We start from the raw sequence: 24,889 nt of genomic DNA on the forward strand, positions 1-24,889 counted from the left end.
GAGGTATAATCCTCTAAATTACTTTCAGATGCTGTCCTAAAAGCAAATAATCTAAAATTTATCAGTTTTGCAAAGGAATTGATGATATATGTAAGATAATCCAAAAATACACTTAAAACACAACTAACATCAATTATTATTTTTGATTACATAAAAATATGAAAGTTATTTTCCTCAAAGTCCAGGGACAACTTAAACTATGTATTATAGATCTAATACCTCACAAAACCTCAATTAAGACAAAATTTACTCAATAAATACAATCTATAAGATTTCATTCTTTTCTCAACTGATCTACACAACTCATGAAAATTATGTACTACTTAGTACCATCTCTTTTACTGTCTGTCACTGTTACTTGGTTTTACTTATTTTACTACTGAGCACCAACTAAGTAGCACCTTGCTCACTAGATATACCCAATAAATATTTGGTGAATGATAGGGCCTCAAAGATTGTGTGACAATAGCAAGGTAACAAATATAGCCAAAGCATATTTTTTCTATCTTCTCTTTATATAGGAAAGGCCCCAATAAACAGCATCAATACTTACTGAATACAATGTCAATAAAAATAACTGTTACTTACCCAAGCTTACTAAGGTATGGTAATACTCCACTTGAACTGAGGTAATGTGTAACCATCCCACTGCCTGGAGATAAACTTGTTCTTATATAAGGTTTAACACGCAGACCAGCTTCAACAGCCTTTTTAGCCAAAAGACCTACACAGTCAACAAACAATGATTTTTTTATGGCAATGTTTCTTTCCTTCTTTCACTCATACTAAAGTAGGAGGTGAAAAAGATTTAGCAATAATAAATAGGTCTCCAATTCAGACTGGAACAAAAGTCCAAATTTACAAATTTACTGTCATTATTTTGTCCATTTTACCTAGTGATTTGCTTCATTTAAAATAAATTAAAAAATATAGTAAATATAGCAGCCTTTATGTTGTAAATTAATAAGGGACAGGTTGACATCATTGCATCATTCACACAAATGGAAAATAAGGATGCACATATAACCGAACCATTTTTTAATGCCATAATCACACTAAACTAAGGGCAATTTAATACTTACTATATATGATTTTATACAACTAATGAATTGTTCCAATGTGTATATAAATAGATTTCATTTACAATCTTTGTCAATACAATGATTTTTTACTTCTTTTATAACTCTCAATGAAATCTAGCACAGTTATCATTAACTTCTAGTAGATAATCAAGAAATGCCTGCTAATTAACTATACACACTTCTAAATTAACAGAAGCACATGTGACCTAAAATTAATAGACATGTAAGTTATAATAAAAAATTATCTTCTATGTAATAAAAACAAAATTAGTAACATAAATCAAACTTAAGACCTAATAAAAATCTTAGAAAGTTTCTCAATATCAAATGTTAGCTACTGATACTCATGCATAATTTAAGAAACAGAAAGTGAATAAAACAGAAAGCATATAATAATTTAGGGGAAAAAAATGTATGGAGATAAACCACAACCTACCTGCAGCAAGCATGACAGATGGATTACAATTATTGGTACAACTGATAACTGCAGCAATGACCACTGATCCATGAGACAGCTTGTATTGACTTCCTTCATAATGAATAGACACGATATCATTTTGTTTTTCAGCTGCAATTTGGAAGCCTTTAAATCCAACCTATACAGATTTGCACATAAATATAAACCAAATATTCTGGCTAAGTATAGGAAAAAAATCTGGTAGAAATACAACAGACACTTGGCACTGATGATTTAACATTCAAAATTCCAACTGTGGGCAAGGCGTGGTGGCTCACACCTATAATCCTAGCACTCTGGGAGGCCGAGGTGGAAGGATCACTTGAGGTCAGAAGTTCGAGACCAGCCTGAACAAGTGCAAGACCCCGTCTCTACTAAAAATAAAAGAAATTAGCTGGACAACTAAAAATATACATAGATAAAAATTAGGAGGACATGGTGGCACATGCCTGTAGTCCTGGCTACTCGGGAGGCTGAGGCAGGATTGCTTAAGCTCAGGAGTTTGAGGTTGCTGTGAGTTAGGCTGATGCCATGGCACTTTAGCCTGGGCAACAGAGTGAGACTCTGTCTCAAAAAAAAAAAAAAAAAAAAAAAAAACAACATTCCAACTGTGAGTAATGCTGAAGGCCTGTAACATTCAATAGTTGTAATTTAGCTAAAGCATGAATTTGAATAGTTACAATAGGAGTCTGGTAGCGTTCACAAACAAAACTTTTATATTCCAAGTGAGTTCAGTCAATTATCCAGAGTCTGGATCTTATTTGGATTTGTTGTCTTTTATTCATTTCTACTTACAGTAATTCTCAAGAGATGGTACAAACTTTTCTATTAAAAATGGCCCTCAAGATTTGCTCCAAAATGATCCTATGTGTGTCAGTGCAGTATAGATGAAACACAATAGGCTATGAGTTGGTAATTATTGATGCTGGATGACAGCTATACGGCAATTCATTACACTATTTTCTTTCTGTAGAAGTTTAACATTTTCCAAATAAAGAATCAAATCATAAAAAGGCTGTGAAAAGAAGGGCAACTACTAGTTCTCATCATAGAACAGAGAAAGTAACAAGACTGACACCATGATTCTCAGACAGAAAATACAAACCCCCAAAATTCAAACAGATCTCTTACTGCTCAGTTACATCTTACCAAATTTTTTTTTTTTTTTTGAGACAGAGTCTCCCTTTGTTGGCCAGGCTAGAGTGAGTGCCGTGGCGTCAGCCTAGCTCACAGCAACCTCAAACTCCTGGGCTCAAGCAATCCTGCTGCCTCAGCCTCCCGAGTAGCTGGGACTACAGGCATTCGCCACCATGCCCAGCTAATTTTTTGTATATATATTTTTAGTTGGCCAATTAATTTCTTTCTATTTATAGTAGAGACGGGGTCTCGCTCTTGCTCAGGCTGGTTTCGAACTCCTGACCTCGAGCAATCCGCCCGCCTCGGCCTCCCAGAGAGCTAGGATTACAGGCGTGAGCCACCGCGCCCGGCCCATCTTACCAAATTTTATAAGAGTAATTACAGTGTCATAGTTTTTTCCTAGTCTAGGAAATTACAAAAGACCAGAGCAGTGCTATTTAATAAAACTTTCTGTGATGGTGTAAGTATTCAGTATCTGTTCTGTTCAATACAAGAGCCACAGACACATGTTTCTATTCAGAACCTGAAATGAGGCTACTGTGACTAAGAAACTCAATTTTAAATCTTATTTAATTTTAATTAGTTTATATTTTTTTATTTAAATGGACACAATCAACCTCTGATTCTAACATTGGAAGTGGAAATAACTCACCAAATGACTGACTTGAACATCAGAAGGAAAATAAGGGGGCTGCTGGTGTGTGCCATAATATATAAAAATATAGCAGTGGACTAAGTTACTGGGTCACCTTGTTGGTTCTTTATTACTTAACACAAAGCATACTGACAAATAAGGATAGCAATAAAGAAACCTACCTTTTCATTTAAGCAAGCCTGGAAATCACTTTTCATATCTGTCACAGCAACTCTATCCTGAGGTCTTTTCGGACCACTGACTGATGGAACTATTGAATTCAGATTAATCTGGATCACCTAGGAAATGAGAGAGAAGAGGAAGAGAAGGAATCAGAGTTTCTAAGTACAAATTCCAAATGAGTATATTCATTTATTTTAATGCAATCTGTTTTAATAGTGAAAATAAGGATTTTAAAACAAGCCCATTTAAATTTATGAAATATAACATGAAAAATTTGCTAAAATCAAGACTAGTGGATCAGTATATAACCAAACTACAACAATACTAATTGTATTCTCTACATAACATCTCTGGTTCCCCAAGTGTGTTTTTTCCCACAGAGATAAAGAGTCTTAACAAATGTCCAATGATAAAGTAGATGCCGATGCCAGCTATCAACTTATTGCTCTGAGTGCCAAATTCACTTTTCCTTGCCTGCTCTGTGATCATGGAGGTAAACGGTTAATAAGCACTTCTTTCTCATCCTGCATGATGTGAAGCCTGGTCAACAGAGAGTGCTGGAGGGACACAGCAGAAAGAGGTTTCTCTTCCTGGTTCTAGAAGTCTTGCTGGCCAGACTCCTGCAGACCAGGCTTTTATTCCTTGGTTAAGAAACCATATTTTGTTAAAATCCCACTTCCCAACTAGGTTTCTGTTTATTTCTTCTGCTATTTCTACTATTTCTTTTGTGAATTTTATGTGGCTATAGCCAATTTGAAACTTTCTTTTCACTATAGTTTTCATTATTATTTAACAGCCATGTTTATTCTGACTGATCCTAACTACCTTTCTTACACTTTCATTTAATGGATTCAGCTGATGCTAGTCTTTGCCCTTAAGAATGCACTTAAGGAGTTTCTCTTGAAATCCCTGTCCTGATGATTTTTGTTTTATTTCTTAATACAGTCAGGTTTTTTTTTTTTTTCCTTATATTATCACTGGTGTTGAGGTTGACAGTCAGGTTTTTTTAATAGGCAAATTTATTCCATTTTATTCTACCACTCGTGTTTTTCCATCTAATTTTTCTTATTCTTTTCAATATGTCTTTTTAAAAAATGTGGACAAAGCACTAGATTCAACAGAGGTGAAAGCAATCAGAAAATGATCAGAGAAGTTAAAAAAGCGTCACACAAATCCAATTCCTATGGTTCTATACTAGCTCTTCAATATATCAATAGGTATTCGTTTATTCACCTAACACATTTACTGAATATTCACTACATGCCAGGCACTGTTGTAGGAGCTGGGGATATAATACCCAACAAAACAAAGTTCTTGTCTGCATGGAGCTTACTTGTTTTCTAGTGGGGAAAAGACAAACAAGTACACCAATTAACAGATAATGTCAGCTAGGAACACACTATGAAGGAAAAACAATGCTGGGCAAGAGAACAGATTTTCCCACAGAAAATAGCTTAACTGTTAACCAAACCTATGATAAGACCAAGTTATAGATCCTTGACACACTCCTAGAAAATGAATTTTATTAAAATTAAAATTTTCCTGAAGGTGATTTCTGCCTATTTCAATATAAATTTCCAACAAACAAGAAATATTTGCTAAAATTATTTTATTTTATTTTTTTTGAGACAGAGTCTTACTCTGTTGCCCTCGCTAGAGTGCCATGGCATCAGCCTAGCTCACAGCAACCTCAAATTCCTGGGCTCAAGCGATCCTCCTGCCTCAGCCTCCCAAGTAGCTGGGACTACAGGCACGCTCCACCACACTCAGCTAATTTTTTCTATTTTTAGTTGTTCGGCTAATTTCTTTCTATTTATAGTAGAGACAGGTCTCGCTCCTGCTCAGGCTGGTCTCGAACTCCTGAGCTGAAGCAATCCTCCAGCCTCGGCCTCCCAAAGTGCTAGGATTACAGGCGTGAGCCACCGCACCTGGCCCTAAAATAATTTTAAAACATTTAAGACCATGTAACAGGGTATCTCCTTAACAGTTGAATTTTGCAAAATATAGTTTATGACTATAAACCACATATAGACATAATCAAAATTATTTTGGGAGAGGAAGTAGGAAAAAATTAGAGCGAGAATTAAGAGTTAATATTATGTTTTAAACACTAAAAAATCAGACTTCATAAAATGTTACAAAATTCACAATAAAAATGTAAAATTAATGAATAAAAGGACTGGGCCACAAATGCATTTCTTAAATAATAACTACCCCTTATTAAGCACTTACTATGTGCCTGGAACTGTCCTATGAATTTGTATTTAATCTAAGAATCCTATGGTTTATATATGACTGTCACATTTAAGAGATGAAGAAACTGAGGTGGAAAGGCTAAATAAATTGCCAAAGGTTATCCCAGCTCTGAGGCTTATTAACTAATAAGCCTCAGAGCTGGGATTCAAACCTAGTTGGTCAGGCTCCAGAATTTACACTCTTAACTACTACTAGATATGGCTTAATTTTCATATACCTGGGAGTATTCAGGTTCTCCTGAAGAATTCTGATCATTTCGAAACAATTTCACAGCTTTAAGGTATGTTTCCATTGACTCGAGTTTGGCTTTGTCAAAACCTAAAAAAAAACAAAAACAAACAAAGCAAAATCCAGTAAGGAATTTTGACATCTTTAGGGGAAAAGGTCCTGAATTCCAGTGATGAGCAAGAAACAAATATTACTTGTATATTTATTTACATTTCTCTTTCTCGCTCCCCTTACTCTTGAGAATCCACCATCTGAGAAAAGCTACATGGAGAAGCCACATGTGGGTGTTCTGCTTGACAGCCCTAGCCAAGTCCCCAGCTGACAGCACACATTCACTATCAGACAAGTGAGTGGAACAAGCCTTCAGGATTCCAGGCATTAGCTTTCAAATCTTGCAGTTGAGGCCCAGGCTTCACAAAGCAGAAACAAGCTGTCCCCACTGTGTCCTGTCTGAATTACTGAATCACTGAACCTGTGAGGTAATAATTATTGCTGTTATAAGCCACTAAATTTTAGGATAATTTGTTACATAGTAACAGATCACTAATACTTTAACTCAGGTAAATATGTGAGGAATAAAGTACCTCTAACCATTTCTCTCTTGAATGTTCTACCAACCAAAATTCAGAAGTTTTGCATTTTATGGGGACCATTCCCTCCAGGCTTCCATATGACCAGTTAATCACTTTGTCATTTGATTCATTAACTTATAATAATCTGCCCCCAAAATGAATAATACTAGAATATATCCCCCCAAATATCTATGATTAGACGCCTTATGAAATATCAACACATTCTAGTTTTGCAGGTACTTTCTATTTTAAGTTAAACAATCAAGAGAAGATCAAGGTTCTTATTAATCAGGCTACAAAAAGATTTGGAACTTGCAGCCTTATGCTGCTTTTTACAAAATTATGTGCTTCTTGTTCTTTACATAGAACAGTGATTCCAAAGTCCTTTTGTCTGGCAGCTCCTTTACTCCTGGATGTGAAAGGGAACAGCTGTGAGTATGTTCAAGGCTGACTTCCATTAAACTGTAACCTCTGATCCTTAAGAGAGGGTGGAGGTATCCATCATTATATCTGGGGAGAGCCATTGTTTAAAAAGAAGATAATTTCACAAATACTAAATAACATGTATAAGGCAGTAATTTAGTATAAAATATTATTAGGCAGATACATTGGAAATGTAACACATTTATTTTAATGATCTTTTATCTTCTTACCTGTATGTTCTAAATGTTTTAGTGTCACATTGTCAACAGGGAAAAAGCTGAGGATAGCACCATATTCTGGACACATGTTTGCTATTGTAGTTCGATCAACTATAGATAACTGTGAAACTCCACTTCCAAAAAATTCAACAAACTTTCCAGCCACTCCTACTTGCCTGAGGTGCTACATAAAGAGATACACAGAAACACACACAAAATCAGCAATGACAAGATTAGCATGGACTTCCTGACAACTATAAAGTCTAATTTTTAACCAACACTGGTGATGGTGAAGGAAAATGCTCTTATTAAACATCAACCCAGTCTGGTTTCGCAAGTATTTTAAGATCAATATTCAACAAGAAAGTGGTCCAATGTCACTGTTTATCAGGGTGCAGTGGTTTGTGCCTGTAATCCCAGCTGCTCAGGAGGACTACTGCAGCCCAGGAGTTCAGAGGCTGCAGTGAGCTACAATTGTACCACTCCACTCCACTCCAGCCTGGGCAACAGAGTGAGAGACCCTGTCTCTTTAAAATAAAAAAAAAAAAAAAGGAAACAAAGAAAGAGGGGAAAGGAAAAGGGACAGGAGGAAGGAAAGAAACAAGGGCCTGAAAGCTCAAGATGGCTATGATTCACGTTTTACTGTCTCTGAAATCAGAAAACACCTTAGACTCAATGGTATATCCATTTAGCTGACAGTCCTTTTTCTGTCTTAGCAGTACATTAAAGAGTGGTGATTTTAACCACTGGTGGCATCTTAGATTTAATGAAATACTAATATACCTGATGAAACTGTATATTTAAATAAAAATTATATATTAGCTAAAAAAGTTCTTCAAATTACAACTCCTGGCCCAAATATTTACAGCAACAATAATTAACAGGTAATTTCCAATTTGTTAGCATTTTTAACACATTTAACTTATTTCCTTTTAAAATCATTTTTTTAATTTACTATCGAATAACCCAAACAGCTACTCATCTTTTCTAAGTTGAAAAATGGGTATTGGGTAAGTGACTAGGGAGGTGAATAAGAGTGAAACTACTCTCAACCTATGAATAATACTAAGACCTAACATTTCAGAGGTGCTAGGTAGTACTTAAATTTTTAACTCTTTTTTATAGATATAGAAACTCAAACTTAAAGATATTTCTTTAAGATATTTATGGTTATGGTTTTGAAGCTGAGAGAAATACAGATTAGATACACCAAAAGTCAAATGCTGTTTTTATCAAATTAATAACATACCACAATATTACGGAAAACAATACATGATTAATTCTATAAAGATCACAAATAGAACAGGACCTCAAAAAAGAAACAATAATATATTCAATAAATGCAAAGATACATAATTTTTTGTAACAATAAGCTAAAATGTCAAAAACAGTAATGTTGTTAAGAAAAAACAGTGAGAAATCTAAAAAGCAGCATTAATTTTCAGGATGTTTGAAGAAAAGAACTGATTTCTCTAAAAACATAATGGGATATTCCTTTTCCTTTAGGAAAAATCCTGCAATTCCCAGTTTAACTTCTTCATCTTTTGGTACCATACACTGAATCAATCATTTCTTTAAGATGCCATTTTTTTTCTAATTAGGTAAGAAGGATCAATACTGAATGCTGTGGGAGGTATTATCATTTTCTTACCCTGTAGAGTACCCTGAAAGCCTTCAGACCAATAATCTAACCAAAAATACTGAGATGCTGGGATCTAAATTGGAATATGTGAAACACTTTCCAAGTACTTCTAACCAACAAAATGGGACTTAATCTTTAAAATGAAGTTAGTGAAAACCAGAAATTTGGGATGGAGAATTACAAATATCTGTTCACTAAGAAACCCTTGAGCATATATACTGATATGTTCAAGCAGCTCAGTCTATGTATTATAGGCATGCAGCCAATTTTTTAAAATTCAGAGAAAAAGTTTCTACATGATACTTCAAAGATATATTAAAACAGCAATAGAAAAATTTGACATACCACATTTCTACAGTCTATATTTTTGAAAACATTATCTAGTAGTGGTTTCTAATGGGCAAATACTTCAATGAAAGGAGAAAGAATCAACCTTTGCTAAATTAAATATGATATTTAAAATTAATTTAGTCAACAAGTATTTATTGAGGTAACAAGGCACTGATAAGGCATAATGGTTAAGAGCAAGGACTCAAGAACCCAACATACTATGACCCTCTGGTTAAGTCATTAAACCTGTGCCTCAATTTTCTCAGAATTAAAATAAGGGCAGTAATAGTACCTATACCACAGATTAGTTATGAGGAATAATGACACAACACATTTTTTGTATTTACTAGTACAAAGCAATTGTTATGTTTACTGTTATTATTATGATGATAACTATATGACATGGCTAATACTGTCAGAGGCCTGAGGATGCAGTAATGAACCAAAATCCTCGCTTTCATGAGGCTCCCCCACTTACATAATGTCCACTAAGTCATACACCTACCATAACTTTAACTTACCTTTGTAATGCCAAGAACAACATCTATGGATGTAACAAAAGCATTTGATGACCCAGTTAACTCACATCCAACCACCTCTGGTAAAGTAAGAGAAACTGGCAAACCAAGCATAACTGCTTCTGTTTCAATGCCTCCAACCCCTAGAGTAATAAAGACAGGTATATTAGCACAGTGTATTTAAAGGTAATTTAAGTTATCTTTGTAACATCTACATCTCTAGATGTTTCACAAGCTTGTCTTACATAGTATCTTACACAGAGTTGTTACATTGCTATTAATGTCGACACTGAACCCAAGCCTTCTCAAAAGGATGACTCTATTTGCATGGCTGGAAAAAAACTGATATTTTACCTTTATATTAAATTCAGTAAACATTTTGTGAGTATTTATTATGCTAGGCACTGTATTATGCCCAAGATACATAGTCTCTCAACCTCAAGCAGCGCAGTCTAATGAAGACACACACACACACACACACAGAAAGAAAATTAACAATCATAATACCTGTAAAAAGTACTGAGTGGGGGTACATTTAACTCACTGAGGGGAGCTAAGGCTTTCAGAAGACACCTGAGGTTAGTCTTGAAGGGGTTAATAGTAACCCCACATTTCAGCATTAAAAAGGATGGTCAGTAGTATGCATTCTGCCAGAAGAATCCATGCAAAGCCATGTGGTACAAAAGAGCACACACAGCCCACTCAGGTAAATAAACAGTCTCTAAGATGGGTGTAGGTGAATGGCCAAAGGGGTATCAGGTTGTGAAAGGAACATATAAAATCTAAGGAATTTGTAGTTATAAAGGCAGCCAGAGCTAGGCTGCCGCCATGGCACTCACTCTAGCCTGGGCAACAAAGTGAGACTCTGTCTCAAAAAAACAAAAACAAACAAACAAACAAAAAAAAGGCAGCCAGGAGAAGCCTCAGAAGGACTTTAAATAAAGGGATAACCTTTGTAGACATCATCATCATCACTCAATTACTCAAATAATAGTGGTGTGCACTGTACACATTTCTATTCATAAATCCTCTTTTACCACACTGCTCACAAACCCTTGAATTAAGATTTTGTTGCTGTTGCTGCCATTATAGATGAAAAAAACGGAGCCTCAAAGAGGCCATAAAGACCCATTATTTATGTTTTTTAATAATGTTCTTGACATCCTCACCCCCAAAGAAATTAAATATATTTCAGTCATTTACTTACCCCACCCCAGAATTCCCAAACCATTCACCATCGTTATATGTGAATCTGTGCCAACTACACTGTCTGGAAAGAGGAGGTCCTCTTCTTCAAAAACCACTCTTGACAAATATTCTAAGTTTACTTGATGAGCCATTCCAGTTCCAGGAGGGATTACAGCTACGTTCTTAAAAACTCTTGAACTCCACTGCAGTTTGTTTAAATTTAAGAAATACATTTGTTAGCATTTTATATGAATTTGTGCTCACAAGATATAAATATTGACACTAAAAATATTTTAAACAACGTTCAATATGGTAAAGTTCACATCACATACTTAAAAACAAGTAAACAGATATGTAAACTAAATATATTCATTTTGCAGGCTATTAAAACAAAGTTAGGACAAATGAAAATGCTCAAATAGCCCAGATGAATGGCAGTAGTCAATTATGTTCTAAGGTTTCTCTGGGATGTGAACAAAGTAAGGTCCAATGTACAAAAGGCTTGCCTTCCAAGCTCTCTTAAACTAGAGCCACTGTTTTCATCTTTCTTTATACACTGGGGTTTCCAATAAGATTTCATTTGAAGGAACAAAGGAGTTCTACTACTATAAAGCCTTTAAACACCACTAAAGATATAAAAATTGTACTTATCAATGTTTTATAAATTCCAGTATAAAAATATCCCTGAATCATTTATACCTTGAAAAATTGAAGCCTCTCTCGATTTCTGCCAAATTCTACTTCTTGATTTTTCAACACTGTTTCAGGTCTAAAAGAAAGAAGAGGTGGCATTAAATATAGGTATTACAAAAGAAGATTCACCTTGTTTCTTTCTAAGTCATCATTCTTATGTACAAATATATACAAGCATATTCTTAAAATCCTTGCAAGACCAATTTACTAGCCTTCTCAGGATTGTTTTTTTCAACAAGTTCTGCTTTAAATAACATATTGGAAAGTTATAGAAAGCAGTTATTATTTTACTACTGAGTAAAAGAAAGCCATGTTGGCCGGGCGCTGTGGCTCACGCCTGTAATCCTAGCTCTTGGGAGGCCGAGGCGGGCGGATTGCTCAAGGTCAGGAGTTCAAAACCAGCCTGAGCAAGAGTGAGACCCCGTCTCTACTATAAATACAAAGAAATTAATTGGCCAACTGATATATATATACAAAAAATTAGCCGGGCATGGTGGCGCATGCCTGTAGTCCCAGCTACCCGGGAGGCTGAGGCAGAAGGATCACTCGAGCCCAGGAGTTTGAGGTTGCTGTGAGCTAGGCTGACGCCACGGCACTCACTCTAGCCTGGGCAACAAAGTGAGACTCTGTCTCAAAAAAAAAAAAAAAAAAAAAAAAAAAAAGAAAGCCATGTTCACACCAGTCTGCAAAAGTGTACAAAAGCATTAATAAAAAGAAAATGGTAAGCTTTGATGGGTTTTCCAATGCAAGAAAAAAAGAAGGTAGTAGCTTATTAAAAAGTGTACTTTTCGGCCGGGCGCTGTGGCTCACGCCTGTAATCCTAGCTCTTGGGAGGCCGAGGCGGGCGGATTGCTCAAGGTCAGGAGTTCAAAACCAGCCTGAGCGAGACCCCGTCTCTACTATAAAAATAGAAAGAAATTAATTGGCCAACTGATATATATATAAAAAATTAGCCGGGCATGGTGGCGCATGCCTGTAGTCCCAGCTACTCGGGAGGCTGAGGCAGAAGGATCACTCGAGCCCAGGAGTTTGAGGTTGCTGTGAGCTAGTCTGACGCCACGGCACTCACTCTAGCCTGGGCAACAAAGCGAGACTCTGTCTCAAAAAAAAAAAAAAAAAAAAAAAGGGTACTTTTCTCCCCACTTGACTCTTGTGCCAGTTAAACCAGATGAGTGTTGATTGACAACATCTTGACATCATTTTATAGTTTAAAAAGAGCTTCTGGCAAAAACCTTCTATTCATCTCATCCCAGATGGAAGCCTCTATTTTATGTATAAGTAGTAGTTTACTTTACATGGATTATAAATATATTTTACATGAATTAAAGTAAGAGACAAAAACAACTCACCTCTAAGTAGTAAACATACTACTAATTTTAGAAAACTATTTTTTTTTTTTTTTTTTTTTTTGAGACAGAGTCTCGCTTTGTTGTCCAGGCTAGAGTGAGTGCCGTGGCGTCAGCCTAGCTCACAGCAACCTCAAACTCCTGGGCTTGAGTGATCCTTCTGCCTCAGCCTCCCGAGTAGCTGGGACTACAGGCATGCGCCACCATGCCCGGCTAATTTTTTTTTTTATATATATATATCAGTTGGCCAATTAATTTCTTTCTATTTATAGTAGAGACGGGGTCTCGCTCTTGCTCAGGCTGGTTTTGAACTCCTGACCTTGAGCAATCCGCCCGCCTCGGCCTCCCAAGAGCTAGGATTACAGGCGTGAGCCACAGCGCCCGGCCTAGAAAACTATTTTTATCTAAGGGATATTTAAAAAAAAATTATTTCAAACAGCTTTAAGTTGTTTATTTCCCTGCCAGATGGTGATTAAGTGTCAGCGAGAATGTCAATATAACCTAAATTATACATGTCCTCTAGGGTCCAGTTAATTATAGTTGTTTAATTGTCAACTTTTTTTTTTTAAACAAAGATTGCCTTAATAATTCATGGCTGAATGATCTTTTGAAGCTAAGCACATCTTAGTGCAATTTTTCTCAGGACCTCAGGGAACACAACTTTCAAAAGCCACTCCCGATTATTCTACCTTTCCATACACTTACAGCTACAAAGTATCATACAAACATTTACTAGCTCATAACCTCACTTCAAATCAGGTAGTAGTAGTTTCAAGTGCCAAATGTTAAGCTCTCACCTTTCTACCCCTCAATTTCCTGTTTAAGTCTATAATTAATATTTCACTGATGCATTAAAGAACACAAAGGAGTTATTATTTTCATATAGCCAGGGAATATAATATAACCTATCTTAATACTTTGTAATTTAGAGTCAAAATTGAAGGGAAATGTTACACCACATTGGATTTTTAGAAATAAAAATATACCACTAGGCACCTTACACTTTTCCAATTATAAAGAACTCACAGATCATACTAAATTCTTAGAAAGGAAGAGCACATGATGAGGTCACTATCACTTGAGGCTTTACAAAATAGTGAGCCACAAATTTTAGAACTAGAAAAATCTAGTTCAGAGACAAAGGAAATAGTGTCTTATTTGGCACTTACAATAAATAAGAGTGGATGTTATTCTCAGCTACTCTAAATCTTAAATGTGTTACATTTCTTAAACCTACAGTATTTTTACTAAATTTTAAAAAACTGACAGTCCATCAACCATGGGATAAACAACATAACTCACTTAAAAATAAGATTGGAAACTTTATAGTATATACAAATTCAAGACACAGAATTCTTTTTCTTATTTTGAAAAATTGCCTGTAAGAAAATCTAGCCAAATCCTAAGAATAAAATTCTTTCCTAGGTATGTTTACTATTAATACTTTCCATGGTACCATATAGGAAATCAGTCATTTGAAAGGGCTTATTAGATTTGACAGTAATTATATTCTTAACATAGCGTTCTTAAAATAGGAAAAAATAAGAAATCCCCGGTAGGAAAAAAAATACTAAAAATACATATAGGGAATTCACAAAAGAAATATGAAGGACTAGTGAGGATGTAAATGGTACAAAATGCACTAAAATATTCACAATTTAAAATAAGACTCCATTTTTCTGCCTGCATCAGTCATAAAAATGAAATATATTTACAGATAAATCATAAGAAAGATTTGCTTCCTAAAGAACAGAAACAGAGAATAGTATTTAGAGACCACTGTGTTAATTAAATTTGCTTCTTTCAGTAAAACAGGAAACACATATAAAAATGCAACCCAGATTTTATATGAAGGTAATATAATAGGAATTGAGTGGGAAGGAGAATAAATGTGATTTCCTTAACTGCAAATTAACCTGGCACTAATAAATATCAACAAAAACAATTTCATACTCAGGCACTGGTTGCAAATGAAAAGGACACAGGATGGGTGTATTCTCAATCTGCGAAGAAAATGTTCCTGAGTTTCGACCTAGTTCTCCAGAATCACATGATCCTCGGCAGGTAGTCTGGCCTCTGCACGGAAGCTTCTTAGGCTGCACTTTAAGTGGAGAGAGCTTTCCTGCTTTCTGTAGGTCACCACCTCCAGGATTTGGCGCATTCTGTATTGCACTATAATTCCAAAAAAGAAACAAAATAAAGCCATTTAAACTTTAAAGTGACAGAAATTTAGCTTTTCAAAAAATGTATACTATTAATAGCAATGGTATCTGAAAGTAACTAAACGATGTTCAGAAGCTAATATATCATTTTACTCAGGTTTCAAAAGCATATCTTAGATTACAAAAAAAATAGAAACAGATAGTTAACATTTTATAGAGATGAAAACATAATCCTAAGTGTCCAATAAGATCATTTTCATGTACTCTATACCAATTTAAATAACTTTTAGCAAGTATCAAAATAGATCTTTTTTTCCCCACCTAGCAACTTAAAAGAAGCTCAGAGCTACAGTTTAATCTAGAGGGCAAAATCTCTCATGGGTTGCAATAAATTTCAGTCTTTCCACTACTTCAGGGAATGCAAAAGCAAGCTGGTGTATGATAACAGAAATATGTCTTCTCTAGGATGATCTTGGTCAAAAGGGCCTTATTAATTCTAAGAAATTTATTCCAGTGGAAGGAAAACAGAGCTTTAGTGAGCTCAGTGTTTTCTATCACCAATTAATTAAAGACATTCAAGGCTCGTATCATTCTCTCTGAAAGGTAAATAGGTTAAAAAACAAAAAAGAAATGAAGACTGAACTCAGATGTTCACTCCAAAAAGCAGACTCTAGAAATGATGGTAGAAATACACAAATATGAATATAACTTTAAACTCAGACTGAGTACAAAAAAATGTCACCAATCCATAAACTTTTCACCAGGTTTTCTTTTTATACACCAGTCAATACTAAACATAGCATGCTTTACTCTGGCATTATCTTTACTCCTTTTCCTCTATACACTTCTAATGGGTTGGTTACCAGTTAACTTGCATGGCTACAAATATCTGTATTGAAGTACCATTTACTGAAGTCAATTTGTAAAGAATGGTCAACTGTAAGATCTGTTGGGCAGGCAGGATGGACTTTCTTAGGATCACCTCCAAGAATTTTCACTGCGTCTCTCATAGCAGCAAAATCCACCATTGCCGGTATTCCACTAAGAAATAAAGAATGATCAAATTATAGTTCTATAGTTATTTTTATGTATGCTTAATAAAACATTAACATGTACTTTTATTCATTTTATATTTTAAAAGTATCCCTTTTTTAGTTTACATTCATTCATTTGTAATAATGTACTTACATTATTCAAAATTATATGCATCCTGGTTTAATGAGAATTAACATTAAATATTGTGACAACTTGAATCTTAGGGGCAGATGTGCCAAAAATCAAATAAGAGATGATTTTTGGAGGCATAAATGAACTTTATGGAAATTGTCTATGGAATTCTTTCTTTTGTCTTGTATTTCTTGATGCCCCTCTTCCCTAGCTCCAGCCCTTTTCCCTCAGTACCATCTTGCTACTCCAAAGCTATCCACAGTAGCTTTTGACATTTTATGTTCATCCACCTACATATCCAGCCAACTACATAACAAGCATTTACCAAATGCCTTCAATGTGATAGACACCAATGGTATAAGGCCAAATAAGACATAGTTCTGGTTCTCAAGGAATTTGCAGGAAAGATAAAGTTTGTAGAATGGTATCATAAGTACTATTAATCGCAGCACATAGAGAGTATACAGAAAAGTGGTGAACAAACCAGACTTGGGTGAGTGGGTAAAGTGGATGTTCTAGCCAACTCCTATAGTTCCTTCCAAACCCAGCTCAAGGTTAACTCTTCTAATAAATAAACCCTGGACACCCAGATCAGACAAAGTCTTTCAGGCTATGGTAAAGACTATGGATTTTATTCTAAGCATAATGGATGTCAACTGGCGCATGGAGGAATGATATGACTTGATTAAACATTTTTAACCAACTTACTCTAAATCCTTTGTGAAGAAGAGACTACTGATCCCAAATGTGAAAGAATGGATAAGAAACAATTTGCAGTTATAGTCCAGGTAAAAGAGAATGGGGCTAGAACCAGGATGACAGCAGTAGAGATGGTAAATTGACAAAACTTGCTGATAGACTGGTTATAGGATATTTAAAGAAAAAAAAAAAATCAAGGCTAACTCCTAGATTTGGGGCCTAAACAAATGAGAAACTATGGTGCCATTTACTATGATAAAGTCGACTCAGAAAGAAATAGGTGAGGTGACATGGCCCAGGCCATGGAATTGGGAAAGGAATTTGGTTCCCTAACACAGATTCGAGTAGGGTAACCTTGGGCAAGTCATGCGTCTTTCCATCTTTCTGTGCCTCTAGTTTTTTTTCTAGAAATGAGGATAGTATGGAATTTATCTGGATGGGTAACTGATCATGTGATTAGTGCCTTGCATGTTCTATTATTAAAGAAGAATGACACATTAGTTAAGAGCACAACTTTGGTGCCAGACTGCCTAGATTGAGTTTTGGTTTTTACCATTCCCAGCTTTGTGACCTTAGACAAACTATTTGACCTCTCTGTGCATCTACATTTTAGTAAGGAGTCTACCAGTGAACAAACAATATGTAAACGAGTAATAACCAAGACTCCTAGAGCATGTATGTTTCAGGCACCATAAAAAGGGCATTACATGTGTGAATGCTATCTACCCTCATGAAGGTAAGGCTAGTACCATTTTATAAATGAGGAAACCAAGGCACAAGGAAGTTAAGTAATATGCCTAGGCTCATGCAACTAGTAAGTTAGAGTCAGGACACACTGTAAATCTATAATACATGTTGGCTGTTATTATGAATTACAATAACAATCTCTCCCCCACTCTCCCCAAAAACAAATAGGTGAGGTGAAATCAAGAAATCAAATTTTGGACATATTAAGTTTGAGAAACTTATCAGCTATGCAGAGATCTTAAGCAGGCAGTTAAGCAAAAGCAGTTTTTGAATAAATAGTCTAAGATATAGGTAACCTAATTTTTAATGAATTGCTTCAGTTTAGAAGGGGCAATTTAAAAAATTTTATAAACGAACCTTCAAAATTAAAAACAGAGCCATTATCAGGGAATCTAAATTTTAAAAAGTTAACACTATGAAAATTCATTCATGAAAAATAAACCTATTACTCACGTAAAATCTTGAAGAAGAACACGGGCAGGGAAAAAGGGCACTTCAACATTGCTTTGTTTGGTTTTCCAGTCTAAAATGTTCATAACATCTTCCTTTTTCATTAAAAAGTCATCACAATTTCGTACAGCAGCTTCCAACAGGACCCGTATTGAGTAAGGCAGAACGTCTGATTCAAGAAAAAATATTACTATTTATTTATTTATATATGTATTTTTTGAGACAGAGTCTCACTCTGTTTGCCTGAGCTAGAATGCGGTGGCATCAGCCTAGCTCACAGCAACCTCAAATTCCTGGGCTCAAGCGATCCTCCTGCCTCAGCCTCCCGAGTAGCTAGGACTACAGACATATGCCACTATGCCCGGCTAATTTTTTTAAAATATATTATTAGTCGTCCAGCTAATTTTTTTCTGTTTTTTAGTAGAGATGGGGTCTCACTCTTGCTCAGGCTGGTCTCAAATTCCCGAGCTCAAACAATCTGCCTGCCTTGGCCTCCCAGAGTGCTAGGATTACAGGCGTGAGCCACTTCACCTGGCCAAAATATTACTATTAATAAGGGACAATAGTAAAAAGTTAAAGACAAATAAACATGCCTCATTTTCTCAATTTAAAAAATTCACTTTTTAGTCTAATAAACATGGAGGATAAAACCATTCATGTTAACAACAGGCTTTTTGTGACATCAACTTTCCTATACATGAGCCCAAGGCCCTGAAAAAGCAGAGATAAAAGCCTTCACACAGAGCTGGATTAAATTTGGGAATATCAGATTAGAACCACGACAAATAAATACTTGACACAGTCAGGAAATTCACAGAAAAATTGAAAAGCACAGAATATTCTAATTAAACACAATATGATAATGAAGACATCCTTTTTGTAGAGCAAAAAATGGCTAAACTGTATAAAAGTTTATAATAAATTTAAAAGATGTCCATCAAGAATGGTTAAAGTTTAACAGTAAATTGGAATGGTTAGGTGAGTGAAATTCAGTTCATGAAAAGTTTCATTCACTCTTTTTTTTTTTTTTTTTTTTGAGACAGAGTCTCACTTTGTTGCCCAGGCTAGAGTGAGTGCCGTGGCGTCAGCCTAGCTCACAGCAACCTCAAACTCCTGGGCTCGAGGGATCCTTCTGCCTCAGCCTCCCGGGTAGCTGGGACTACAGGCATGCGCCACCATGCCCGGCTAATTTTTTATATATATATCAGTTGGCCAATTAATTTCTTTCTATTTATAGTAGAGACGGGGTCTCGCTCTGCTCAGGCTGGTTTCGAACTCCTGACCTTGAGCAATCCGCCCGCCTCGGCCTCACAAGAGCTAGGATTACAGGCGTGAGCCACAGCGCCCGGCCTCATTCACTCTTGATTACTAGTTTAAGGATATGATAGAGAAAGTGATTCCAGTATTTTTAAATTTTCAATCATATTAAATTCTCACACCAGATTGCACCACACAAGTGTTTCCTTAGGATTTAAAGGGAAGACTAAATTAGCATGGGGTTGGTTGAATAAATTGTGGTAATCTACACAATGGATTACAATGTAGCTGTTTAAAGGAATGAAGAGTTCTACACGCTGATAAGGAGTGATCTCTAGAATGTATCGTTAAGAGAAAAAGCAGGGCCAGTGTTTACAGTATACTATCTTTCCTGCAAGAAAGAGGGTTAAAAATATATATACACACGACACACAATGTAACTATTGCTTTAAAATTATATATTAAAGATAATTTAAAAATATATATTTTAATACATAATCTAAAAATATATAATCATATATAATTTCAAATAAAAACAATGAAAGGATAAACTGAAAAACTTAGGATATAACCCATATAATATTTTATTTATTTATTTATTTATTTTAAATAATATTATTAAATCATTTAATTTATTCTTTATACTTTTTCACAGGGCCAAATTCCAAGTATAACCCATATAATATTTTGACTGTACCTCTTTAGATATATATTCAGGACAAAAAAAAAACCACAAAGAAAGCAAACTGCATGCAGTTACTAATACTGTTATTTTGAAATTGTGATATGTATAAGAAGATGAAAGCAAGTAAGGACTTTTGTTACTGTGGTTGGGAACCAAGATTTTCAAGCGTAATGATATATATGTATAAAATCGGAATAGTTAATGAGGGCTAAAGTAAGATTCTTTAAGTATTTTTTGTTATTTCATAGGAGTGGTTGCATTTTGGGAATGTTGCATTCGGAACTGTTAAAATTGATGTCTTGGGAAATATGCTAACTGTTCACTGGGTGGGGTGGAGGAGAAAGCATGTGGAGAGAAAGGTTCTGAGCCCATGAGTTACATTACTTCAGACTGTCTAACCACTGTTCTACATGTGCATTTTAGTTAATACTGCTGTGTATTAAAGGATAAGCAAGTCATAATGCCCAAAGTATGTGAAAAGTAGAGGTAGTAAAATAATCCCTTTATAAATGTCCTTTTGTTAGTTTTTAGGAAGGACTGTTTTCTGGGAATGACCTCTGCTAATTCACCTCTTGGAGCTAGATGTAGTCTTGTACTTAGTTATTGGAACAGTGGAAGAGGGAGAAGAGGAAGGGTGAAGGGAAGGGCTATTTGCTAGCATCTCCTTATCTAGAAGATGTTTTTATATTATAACCATAAGTCTGTATGTGCATTTTTTGGCAAAGTATCTTTGTTTATTGTGGAAAAAGTTCATTCCTCTTTTTGTAACATCTAAGCTTTATAGATGTCCTGAGGTAACAATGCATGTCCTGAGCTGGTGAATTAGCCAATTTGGGAATATGTTTTTATTATAATTGATAGAAAAGGTACATCTAGGACATGAAATTGTTAAACCTCCTCTGAGCAGTGTATATCAGGACTTGTTCATTACGTTGGCAGCAGATGGGCAGGGGAAGGATAAAGGGAAAGATGTATGTAGATGTGTTCGTATTTACATTTTGATGATAGCCACTGATGTATGTGCATTTCTTTTGGCTCTACTATAGGAATACATTAAGTAATTCAATGGAAACATAACTTGCTAATATTTTAAAAGGTATAGATCAGATAATAAATTCTTTAAGAAACACAGTTAGTGTACTATTATTTTATGTCTCATTTTAAAGTGAGCATTAAGGGAATGCGGTATTTTAAACATAACTCTGCCAATACTTTTATCTAGAAGCCTGTTGCCATTTTTGTCTTCTATGAAATTTTTGTCCCCAAGAAAGGCAGGATTACACTTTTTTCTAACAGACTCAGTTGGTATAGTATATATTCTTGGTTACCAAAATACTGTTCATACAGCTTTGAGATTCTGAAATGGTAAATATTCATGATGTATGAAAATATAATACATACTGTATGATCTTTATTACATAAAATTGGATGTTGTGTACACACACACACACACAAGACCTGGAAGGACCCATCAGACTGCTTATGATTGTGGATGACTTTGTTCTTTGCTTCTTGTATTTTTCAGTTGCCTATAGTGTACATATTATCTTTTAAAAAATAAAAGTTACTTTAAAAACCTGAGAAAAAAATCAGAGTAGCTAAATTAAAAAAAAAAAATCCTTACATTTCAATTGGAAACATGGGCATGGTTTATTTTTCTTTTTCTACAAAATATGTATTTCCTAGCTCTTTCCACTGAAAATGCCTAGAATTGTGACATCCCAATAGTAATGAACCCCTAAGCAACTCACCTTGCTGTTTCTAAATATTATTTCCCATTTAAAAAAAAACAACCCCACTCCCTCCCCGCAAAAATCTATTTCTTAGAGAAATGGCCAATTCTGTCTGGAGAAAGATTTGTATAAAATAAGCCCGCAACATCTTGTGTCAGAAACCAAAGAAGTTATCAAAGACTAATGGAGGCATTAATGGATCAATTAGAACATCAATATGAATAATGACTATAATTTACTGAAATATATAAAAAATATAAATAGCCCTTTGTTCGTAATGACTCTGAAAAAAACCCCTTTATCAATCACCAATGGAATTTGCTAGGGTACCAACTCATTACTCTGAAAACTGACAAATAAAGGGTGGGGAATCAATCATCAATATTGTCTTTCCTGACTTCAAGTAGCCATATAGTTAAGAGAAAGTTCTTTGTTATAGAAGAATTAGAGCAAAATGATATGATTTGAAAAATCACCAATGTATAATACCTAATGAAATAATGGATCCAGACAATGATCACAAATGAATGCTAAAATCATTAGGTTATGTGTGGATGGGGAACTTACGAGGGGATAGATCAAGCAGATAACACTTATACCTACTTAAGCATCACCAAAAGTGAGACATTGAAGATATCACCGGCCTCCTGATGAAACAAGAAATATATGTACATGCACTAACCAGGAAGTATTCTTGCAAAAATAAATAAATACATAAATAAACCTGAATCTAACCAAACTTCTAGCTCTAATTTCCAGTTAACAGGAAATGTCAGAGACAGTGGAACAGTAAAATGAAACCACAAAGAAGCAATCAGCCTAATCCAGAATATGGTACATTCTACAAGGATAAAGAACCTGGTTTCTGGCCGGGCGCTGTGGCTCACGCCTGTAATCCTAGCTCTTGGGAGGCCGAGGCGGGCGGATTGCTCAAGGTCAGGAGTTCAAAACCAGCCTGAGCAGAGCGAGACCCCGTCTCTACTATAAATAGAAAGAAATTAATTGGCCAACTGATATATATATAAAAAATTAGCCGGGCATGGTGGCGCATGCCTGTAGTCCCAGCTACCCGGGAGGCTGAGGCAGAAGGATCACTCGAGCCCAGGAGTTTGAGGTTGCTGTGAGCTAGGCTGACGCCACGGCACTCACTCTAGCCTGGGCAACAAAGTGAGACTCTGTCTCAAAAAAAAAAAAAAAAAAAAAAAAAAAGAACCTGGTTTCTTCAATACAAAATGGCATGGAAAAAGGGGAGAGGACTACTACAAATTCAGAGAGACTTGAGAGACATAACCAAATGCTGTGTGTTGATTCTACCTGGTTACTGCTTGAACAAACCAAATGTAAAAATATATTTGAGACCATCAGAGAATTAGAATATGGACTCAATTTTAGATTATATTAAGGAATTACTTAATTTTGTTGGGTATAATGGCACTAGGATTTTATTTTATTTTATTTTTGAGACAGAGTCTCACTGTATTGCCCTGGCTGGAGTATAGTGGTGTCATCATAGCTCATTGCAACCTCACACTCCTGGGCTCAAGTGATCCTCCTGTCTCAGCCTCCTGAGTAGCTGGGACTACAGGTGTGTACCACCATGCCCAGCTAATTTTTCTATTTTTAGTAGAGACAGGGTCTCGCTCTTGCTCAAGCTAGTCTCAAACTCCCGACCTCAAGCAATCTTCCAGCCTCAGCCTCCCAGAGTGCTAAGATTATAGACGTGACCCCAGCTGGCACTATGATTTTTTAAAAGTCCTTTTATATATCAGATATACATATTGAAGAATACTTATAGGTTAAAAAAATGGTGGAATATTTGAAACAAAAGATTAGCAAAATGTTGGCAACTGGCTAATAATACATAAAGGATTATTATATATTCTCTCCCTACTTTTTTTTTTCCATTAAGAAAATATTGACATTTTTAGTATGTTCCAGCTCTAGGAGAACAAATCAGACATGGTATCTGCTGTTATGAAGGTGGAGGATACTGGGAGATTCAGATCATAGACAAGTAATCAAAATAAATATTTAGAAATCACAGCATGTGCTATGAGGGAAGTGAGTAGGGTTCAATACGGAAGACAACTCCCCATAGATGGGGTGAGCAGTGAAGTCTCCTCTGAGAAAGTGTGATGGCTTTTTTAAAAAAAAAAACTTTACTTTTTTAAAGAGCAGTTATAGGTTCACAGCATAACTGAGAGGAAGGTACAGAGATTTCCTACACCCACAGATGCACAGCCTCCCCCATTATCAACATTCTCCACCAGAGTGGTATGTTTATTACAACTGATGAACTTACATCAACACATCACAATGACCCAAAATCCACAATTTACATTAGGGTTCATTTTTAGTGTATCTACCTACTTTCATGTTTGAAAATATTCACAAACGTCAATACAGTTGTAAGTAAGGAGAAAAAATAGCTGGGCACAGTGGCTCACACCTGTAATCCTAGCATTCTGGGAGGTGGGAAGATTGCTCAAGGCCAGGAGTTTGAGACCAGCCTGGGCAACATAGTAAGACCCTGGCTCTACAAAAAACAAAAAAGTAGCCAAGTGTGGTGGCACTTGCCAGACGCAAGAGAATTGTTTGAGGCCAGGAGTTCGAGGTTGCAGTGAGCTATGATTGTGCCACTAAACTCCAGCCAGTGACAGAGTAAGATTCTGTCTCAAAAAAGCGGGTGGAGCAGGGTGGTATGAAGAACTACAGAATCAGAAATACTAGATTCAAATACCTGTATTTGCTATTTACTACAGGTGTGATCTGAGGAAAGTGACTAAGTTGATTCATTTTAAATAGGAATGCCAGCTACCTGAGATGTGAATACTATCTTTCTTACCTCATCTATCCAGCACATGTAAAACTCTCAAACAAATTATGACAAACAGAAGGTACTTAACAAATATCAGTCTTCATCTTACCTCAATCAGAAACATAATAAAGCCCCCCAAACCAAGGGGAATTTCCGGGAAAATATTTTTATAGAACACATGGAGATGAGGAAGAGGAAGATATTATTGTAGAAGTTAATTCACAAGAGTAACCTTCTTATTTGGTTAATTACTCTGGAAAAACA

At 35.6% G+C, this 24,889-nt stretch overlaps 1 protein-coding gene across 2 annotated transcripts in view; it reads right to left on the reverse strand.

The window, feature by feature from the left end:
- The window catches only part of IREB2 (iron responsive element binding protein 2), a 57,752-nt gene that overhangs the window by 14,441 nt on the left and 18,422 nt on the right, over positions 1-24,889 (reverse strand). For both annotated transcript variants that reach the window (XR_001147535.2, XM_012739402.2), the window contains exons 3-13: positions 18,136-18,301; positions 15,973-16,110; positions 14,861-15,079; positions 11,568-11,637; positions 10,888-11,071; positions 9,684-9,823; positions 7,203-7,374; positions 5,967-6,067; positions 3,493-3,609; positions 1,519-1,678; positions 589-724 (exon numbers count right to left, since the gene is read on the reverse strand). Coding sequence is in view for 1 of the 2 variants with exons in the window: in XM_012739402.2 (XP_012594856.1) it covers positions 589-724; positions 1,519-1,678; positions 3,493-3,609; positions 5,967-6,067; positions 7,203-7,374; positions 9,684-9,823; positions 10,888-11,071; positions 11,568-11,637; positions 14,861-15,079; positions 15,973-16,110; positions 18,136-18,301 (1,603 nt within the window). In the remaining variant the exon portion in view is untranslated. The remainder of the gene's footprint in view (positions 1-588; positions 725-1,518; positions 1,679-3,492; positions 3,610-5,966; positions 6,068-7,202; positions 7,375-9,683; positions 9,824-10,887; positions 11,072-11,567; positions 11,638-14,860; positions 15,080-15,972; positions 16,111-18,135; positions 18,302-24,889) is intronic.

This window comes from Microcebus murinus, chromosome 6, assembly GCF_040939455.1.
Source record: "Microcebus murinus isolate Inina chromosome 6, M.murinus_Inina_mat1.0, whole genome shotgun sequence".
Taxonomy (NCBI): domain Eukaryota; kingdom Metazoa; phylum Chordata; class Mammalia; order Primates; family Cheirogaleidae; genus Microcebus; species Microcebus murinus.